Source organism: Rhamphochromis sp. 'chilingali' (assembly GCF_963969265.1).
Source record: "Rhamphochromis sp. 'chilingali' genome assembly, chromosome: 11".
In the NCBI taxonomy this organism is placed as follows: Eukaryota; Metazoa; Chordata; class Actinopteri; order Cichliformes; family Cichlidae; genus Rhamphochromis; species Rhamphochromis sp. 'chilingali'.
Genome location: NC_137938.1, coordinates 16,984,944 through 16,992,925, shown reverse-complemented (window position 1 = coordinate 16,992,925; position 7,982 = coordinate 16,984,944). Strand labels below are relative to the sequence as shown.

Below are 7,982 nucleotides of genomic sequence, written 5' to 3'. Positions count from 1 at the left end.
CCTGTTATCATAGCTACATTGTGATTATCATGAAGCATAGCTTACCTTTGTGGGCGACCTGCAAGAACAACAACAGCACATGAGTTAACGAGTTTAACGCTGTACACAATGGAAGCTAATGGCTGCTACTGAGACAGGAGGCAAAGTGACGGCTTAAATATCCCTTTGTCGTTTTCAGGCAGGAAGCATTTCAAAGCAAATCCATTAAGCAAGCATCTTCAATTAATGGATATATGCTGCATTGATGAGTTACAACTTCTTGGCCCCAGCGCCACTTGAACAAAGCTTTTTTATTTTGACATTACACATAGAAAGTAATGACTGACATGTGACTGAAGCTTTGTAAAAGTTGGGGCTGACTCTACAGTAGGATGATACAAAGGTGTTAGGTTAGTGATGACATGTGCGAAAAGGCAAGGCCTGTCATCACTCCAAATGATTTGATGATGAAATGATGATTCTGAAAGATGCAGGATATTCAGACGCTGTGTCTATTCAATCACTGAGTAATAATATAAAAATAATGTATAACCTGAATAAGCCAAAACACTGATGAATAAGGGGAAACAATGGTGGTGGTGAAATAACATTTACAAGTCCTACTCTTATGGACAGAGATTACTTACTTATCCTCTCTGAATTGTGTAAAGATAAGAAGAAATGACAAGTTGGAGAAGCATTAGTGAGTTTTACTACAGATGAGCAAAACCCCTGCAAAAACGTTGATGTTAAGCGTTAAAAAACCCACTAAATTGGTGTTTTGTTCGATCTACTTACGGTTTCTTCCCCTCCAAAGTGTTGAGGTGGGTCTCCAGAGACGCCAGAAGGCTTTCGGGGGCCTGCAGACAAATACACAGAGAGGGGCTGCTAATTACTCAAACACAGACAGCATGTTGAGTACAGTTAGACAGAAAGGCATAAGAGCAGACCAGGGTGCACAGGGTAATTTATAGATCACATTTGGATTGTGCGAATGCCTCTTTAACAAGGGCTTCTTCGTGGTGGCTATGAAATAGAAGTGCCTTTTTTCTAATACGCTGATAGGCTGCAGACTGGCTAATATCCTGATGGCTGTTCTGCCTTCTCGTATTCCTGCATGATGCTCTGATAATTGTCCTCCCTGCTCAGTTTTATTTTCTCTGTCTAATCTAATCAACATTGACTCAGCAGCACTGACTCTTGGAACACCTCACTCTATTTTCATTTTACTACATCTCTGAATGCACCGCTCCAAAGTGAACCTTAGGCTGGCACATTGCCTTAACTGTGACTTGAGTTTTAACACATTAGGGCTGCAAAATATCCTGACTGGCTCCTTCGTCCAGCACTTAATTAAATCCATAAAAGAAACATGCTCTTTTGGAGTGCTAGCTTCTTCTCCTTTTTGTTTTGTCTTTTGTTTGCTTTTTTAGAAATGGAAATTTCTTACGATAAAAACATGCAAACCAGGAAAAATAACAAATGTGAAACTGCTGCTATCCAAAATATATTTTTTATAATGTATAAAATATATTCAGGCACAAATAGACAGCTCTGCTCTGTGCTGGTTGTCTGTTGGGTCTTTACATCCATTTTCTTTTCTTTTTTAACCCTCACAATATTGTAAATTGATCTTTGGTTTTTGATATACAGTATTTTAATTGACCTTCTGTCACACAGTGGACACAGATTTAGGCATGCCTTCTTCCACAATCGTTCTCCAGGTTTCTTGAAGCGTATTCAAAGCTGTTCTTTGGATGTTGGCTGCCTTTTGTAAGTAAGTAAACTTTATTAAAACTTCATTTATATAGCACCTTTCTAGATAAAAGATCACAAAGTGCTTCACACAAGAATAACAAAGTATAAAACAAAACAGACAACAGTTAACAAAATGCAATTTTAAAACAATGTGTTTTAGTTGGGTTTTTTTCAAGAAGCTACTGAGTCCAGAGATCTTAAGCTCAGTGGGAGAGAGTTCCACAGTCTGGGAGCAAAAGTGGCAAAAGCTCTGTCTCCCTTAGTTCTCAGGCTTGTATGATGAATGACAAGTAGACCCTGATTACTTGACCTACGAGACCTGCTAGGGACATAGGGCTGTAGAAGTTCAATGATGTAGGCAGGAGCTTGTCCATGAGGAGCTCTATAAGTCAGTACCAGAATCTTGAAGTGGACTCTGAATTCAATGGGGAGCTGGGAGTTGGAGGAAGTTCTCAACTTTAATGGAATCTAAGCACTCATTCATTGTTCTGTTCTCTTTCAAGATGATCTGACGCTGCTTCAGTAATGCTGAGGTCCTAAATCTGAGGAGACCAATCCATGATTGATAGTGTTTTATTATTTGTTTTTCAGGTATGGTTTTACTGCATTGGCAGTGTGGGTTTGGGATCACTGTCACACTGAAAAGTGAAGCTGTTGACAATCAGATGCTTTCCCATTGCTATTACATAGTGAATTAAAGTCTGAGGGTATCAAAATATCATAATATATAAAGTTCTTGGCTAATAGCTCTTTGGGAATCAGCTTGTTGGTGTAAAAATAGGAATGCTTATGCTGGTCAAACTATGTTGCTTTCATACAACTAAAGAACAAACTTTGTTTTAGTAAAAGCTGCTAGTAACAAAATGCCTAAATATATCATGGAAAACTGTTTCTTTCTGAGGACACATCACTATTCAATGCCTTAAGTTGGTTTTTTTTATATACTTGAATGATTCAAGGAGCAGTATTAAGTGCCTAAACAAAAAACAAAACATAACTAAAACAAAAAAAAATCCTGTACAAAGACTGAACTGAAAATGAGTAAAAAAAAGCAGCCAATGTCTAAAGAAAAATCACTGGGTTCTTGGAAGTAAATGATAAAGAAATAAGGGGAGGCTTTCATAGCATTATACATACTAAAATGGACAATAAACAATAACTGTTACACAAGCACCGGGACACCACATTCAGAATAGAGCAGATACAGAAGCATCTTCATGCTAATAACAGCCACGATGCGGAGCTGCATGCTCAATCAAGCTAAACTCAACATGATCACCTAATGATGTGCAGTAAAAAGGATAGTATGATATTTAGAAAAATTCTTAAGAATCTCAGAAAAGGTTTTTGTTCTTCCTATAACACTTTATTTAATTCTCTGCACAGTTTTCTGGGTCTGTTTATTTATAGCTCCCTTTTAAAACTGAAGACTTACAAGGCAGATAATTTTGTCTTGACACTGAGAGGAATAGATAGATCATTATCACCCTGGGACTTTAAAGTGTCTGTCCTCACTACTCAGTACAAACTGTTCTCTGTGCAGAGGACGTTTTAACTGTTTAACTCCATTATTGCAAAGCTTAGACAAATGCAATAATGGCTCTCGTTTTAGGAAGCCAATACGAAAAGCTTCTGACCCAAATCTCTGTGATAGCAAAAAGCTTCCAGGATAACGTATGAACGTATGGCTGACACTGCCATCACTGGAAGGATAATTTCTACATCTACTTGTTGCTCTAACAAAAACAACAACAACAAAACAACACAAAGTGTGCATGAGTGATGACATAACAACACAGCAAGTTAGTCAATGCTAAAATTATTCTGTCTTGTTTGTGCTGATGTAAATCCTCCTAGAAGGGATGAGAATAGAAATCTGTATTAGATACTGAAATAAAGATTTCAAGGCTCTGTAAGACTGATAGTTTTTTCTCCTGCACTCATCAACTGCATTTTATCACAATATTCTGAGAGAATTTACTGTCGGTAGGTTAGTCTGTAATGATCAGTGATGCTGTTATGACAATTTATTGCTGATAGCTTTTAACAGTAGCTGGTAAAGGAAACTGTGGCAGTTTGGATAGCTGATCTAGTACCATTTAATATTTATAGCTTGTTTTATCAAAATAACAGAAAGAGATTTGTTTAGTTTTCTTTTCTCCTGCTCAGAAACAGTCATAAACAGTCAGTGTCTGGACTCTTAACTCTGTATCAAATTTTCCTCATATTACAATATGGCCACCATCTGAATGGCATTGTCAGAAAAGTCAAGAAATCCAACCCAAAGGAAGCAAAGAATAAAGAATTTCTCTATAAGCAGAACATCAGCATGCCATGTTGGGGCCAGATGTTGCTAGAACGCCATGTTTATATGCTTCCCAAACTTCCTTCATAAGTTATTGTGTAAAATTTACCACTAGAGGCCAGTAGATTGCAGATTGCAGTCAACTGAATTCTGTTTTCTTACCCCTCCCAATTTAAGTTCCTAAAACTTCCTACTGTGGCCGCTATAGGTAAAACAACTCTAGCCGTCAATCATCTGTAGCAAGTGTATGCTGTCACTCGGCTGTTTACCTCAGCTGGCAAAATGCGTCTACGTCTCTACATTTATTTGCTCTGGAGGAAGCCATAAAACTTTGTGAAAGGGGTCTGATGTGAGTCGATGAGACAGAGAAGCTCAATTCTGACTGATGGCAGCAATACTGGGGTGAGTTGTTGAGGATATCTTGAACTTTTCTGTTGGTGAACACTGCTGTTAGCCACTGTTAGCTGCTGTTAGCTGCCATGTTAGTGATAGGAGTCGATGAGTCAGTAAGATGGTGTTAGTTTCTCTCAGCTGCTGCCAGCTGCTGTTAGCCGACATTAGTAAAATTGTATTTCGAGTGGATCTAATATTGTTGGACTTGGACACTTAGCAAAAAAAAAAAAAAAAAAAATCTCATATGATGTGCAAATGCAATCAAACTGTTTATTAGAGGGAAAGTGTGATTTTTAAGACACTCAAGCCTAACATTAGTTGGCACAATGTTAAATTATAACCAACTGTTGTTGTTTTTTAGCCAGCTCTTGTCAGCTGTCCAGAGACAGGAGGGTTAAAACTCTAATCTGCCGACAATCAGTACTTGCAACAATATCAGGGAAAAAAATATGTTTATGCACATTTCCATGTGTTCCAAGGTTTGAAGGTTGAAGAGAATCACATTTTATCCAGATGCCGGTCATGTCATCTCTTTCCTTTAAATGAACACCTACGAGTTCTCTTATTCTACACCTCTGCTGTACAATATATGTGGCCAAATAAATAAAACATGACTTGGCGGAACAACGATGTCCATCTCGGCCACTGTATTTTTAATATGGCTGGACACCATGGTAGCTCGCACAGACTGACGCACACTCCTTTGTATTTTACCTGAGTTAATTATAAGTTTGTGACCTAATTACTAGAGCTGGGCGATAGAACGATAACGATATGTATCGCGATATAACTTTTACTCGATAGAGAAATTAAACTATCGCGATAGACCTCGCCGCTCTTGTCCTCTTAAATAAAAAAAAAAGGTCAGCCAATCCAAATTAAGTAGCGCAGAGCCGAACCAATCACAGCCGCAGCGTCACGTCGCGTGACTTGTTACGTACAGCACAAGTGCCAAGCCGCACGTGTGTTTGTTTGGGAAGCAGCCAGCGGGTAATGGAGCCAGCGCGTAATGGAGGAAATGAGTGTGCCGACTAGAAAAATCAACCGAGCGTGACCGAAGAGAAAACAGATGATGGTTCCAGTGCCGGAGAGATTGTCGAACGGAAGAGCCATAGAAGTTCCGTAGTGTGAAGGTATTTCGGCTATTTCAAGTCTTTTTTTTTTTTTTTTTAAATGACATCAGAAACAGCAGTATGCGACATTACGTGATGGCAGAGCTTCAGTTCATCCTTTGTCATTTTTTTTTTTTTTTTTTTTTTTTTTTTTTTTTTAATAATAAATAGGACAGGGGGAATGAATGAGAGAAAGAGGGGGAGAGAAAGAAAGAAAACCAAAGGGGAGAAGAGACGGTGAGAAGGGGGGGGAAGAGAGAGAAAAAAAAAAAAGAACTCCTGGGTCACCTGTATGGAGAAAAAAAAAAAAAAACAAACAGAGGAGACAGCAAACAACAAAGAGCAACATAATAATAGAGAAAACAAAGCACCATCACAATAAACTAGCTAGTCATAGATATCAATATTTACTAAATAATAAACGATATTGTGCAGCACGCAAGATAGACAGCGCACAGTGTGCTTTGAGGCAGCAGCCAAGAAAGCTTTAGTCCGCGTCTGTGAATACCCATGTGTGCATACCTGTGTGGATCAGCATGCTTGCATTCCAAAGGTTTCTCCATGTAATGATCTGCTAGGGAGTGTGGGGGGGCCACAGCCCCGTCCTCCAGGGTGTGAAGTGGGTATGGAGGAGATCAAAACTCCAGACATCCAGAGGCCCCCAGAACACAAGAGACCATGGAAGACCAACAGGGGGGCAGCCGCGCCACTGTTCCAGTAAGAGCTGAGGAGAGTCCCAGATGAGGGCTCGCCCAGCAGCCGCGGAGCAGAAGTCAGGGGGAGTTGCAGTGACGCGCCCGTGAGCTCCGCCGGCCCCCAGCTGTGCCTGAGTGACCGAGCCCCAGGCCGAGAGGCCGGGGGCACCCCACCTCCAAAGGGGCCCGAGCGAGCCCCAGGCCCCAGGCCCCGACAAGCGGCCGCCAAGGAGTGAGCCGGTGTGTACCCGGACGCCCACCCCCAGACACAAAGAACCACCAACACACCGACACCTGAGGGAGTCCGCCACCGGCAGGGGAAGTGGTGGTGGGTGGAGATAGGCCTCCAAACCTTGGAGGGCCTGAGGTGTCCCCAGAGAGGTGGCGTCTGATACCCAACCTGACATATAGACACAGACATACGGGCACACACAGACACAAACATCCATTCCCACCCTCATGCTCTCATATGCACTCACTCCACACTCAACCAACGTGGAGACAGACATAAAGAGACGCTGTACACACAATCACACTCCCCAAGCGTACTCTACAAACCGGGTCTAGGTACCCTTGCCCCTGGAGGGGGGAATTGCACCCAGACCCAGGTGGTGTTACCCTTTTCCCTGCGGTGGGGAGAGGCAGACCACCCCGACTCCGCAGCAGCAGGGAGGCCCCACACCCCAGACCGCAGTCGGACGGCCAACTCCTCCTACTAGCCCTCCCGCTCCAGCAGGCCGCAGAGAATGGGGGTGGGAGAAGACTCCAAACCTCCCTCCACCCGCTCATTGTAGTGTTGATGCATATGTGTTCTAAGGTGCAATTAAAACCCAGGAGGGCATGGAGCTACCTATTTCAAGTCTGACAAAAAACAGAGTAGCGTGCACTGTAAATTGTGCCGAAAGCAAGTCTGGAAATACAATAAACTGGTGCATGCGTCACACTGTGCGCCACGTTATTGTTTCGGTGAAATGAATTTCTACAATACTGTTACTGTTAATTCTACTCTCTGCAGTGTTTAAATGCTTACATATACACACAGTTACTGTCCCTCCACACATACGACTCGGTTCTGCTTCTATGCCCCAGCTTTGTTTACTTTTTCCCACCGTGGCTTCTAGACTTCTGATTGGCCAACATTTCTGCACGGTTAGGAATCTAGCTCCACCTGCTGCTTTGGCATGTTCATAGCAGCGTTTTCCTTCATTTCTGCCTTTATGTGTGGACGGGATTATTTTTTAAAACGAAAACGGAAAATCTCTGTTTTCAAAAATACCCGTGTACGTGTGGACGTAGCCTCAGTCTCTGACTGGAAGTGCTAATTCGTCATTCGGCTTTTGTCAGACTAAAGTAACTGTTAAAACTGTTTGAAAAGCTCAGCTATACAACAAGGAGAGATTGAGAATTTCCTTTTAGTTCTCAGTTTATTTGATATTGCCAAAAGTTAGTCAGTTTTGTCTGTTCTTCTGTAAAACAAACTAAGATTTATTTTTAGAATTAATATTTTGTTTCTAAGTGGAATTGACAATTTAGTCTGTTTCGTTTGTTCTATTTTGAAACTTAAACGCTTTAGCGGCTGCCTTTTGTGTAGTTTGCAATATTTGCCTTTATTTATCTGAAAAAGTCTCATGTTCCTTAAGCACATCTACCCTGTTGAACCTATTATGGGAAATAAATATTTAAATAAAAACAAGCTGCTGATTATTTCACATTTCACTTGTGAGCAACGGCACATTTAAA

General features: G+C 41.2%; 1 protein-coding gene across 1 annotated transcript in view; it reads right to left on the bottom strand.

The window, feature by feature from the left end:
• Positions 1 to 773: 773 nt before the first annotated feature.
• snap91a (synaptosome associated protein 91a) overlaps positions 774 to 7,982 on the bottom strand; it is a gene marked incomplete at its 3' end in the record, with an annotated part of 43,594 nt that continues 36,385 nt past the window's right edge. Inside the window, exon 9 of the mRNA XM_080896414.1 lies at positions 774 to 839. Coding sequence (XP_080752540.1) covers positions 774 to 839 — 66 coding nt within the window. The remainder of the gene's footprint in view (positions 840 to 7,982) is intronic.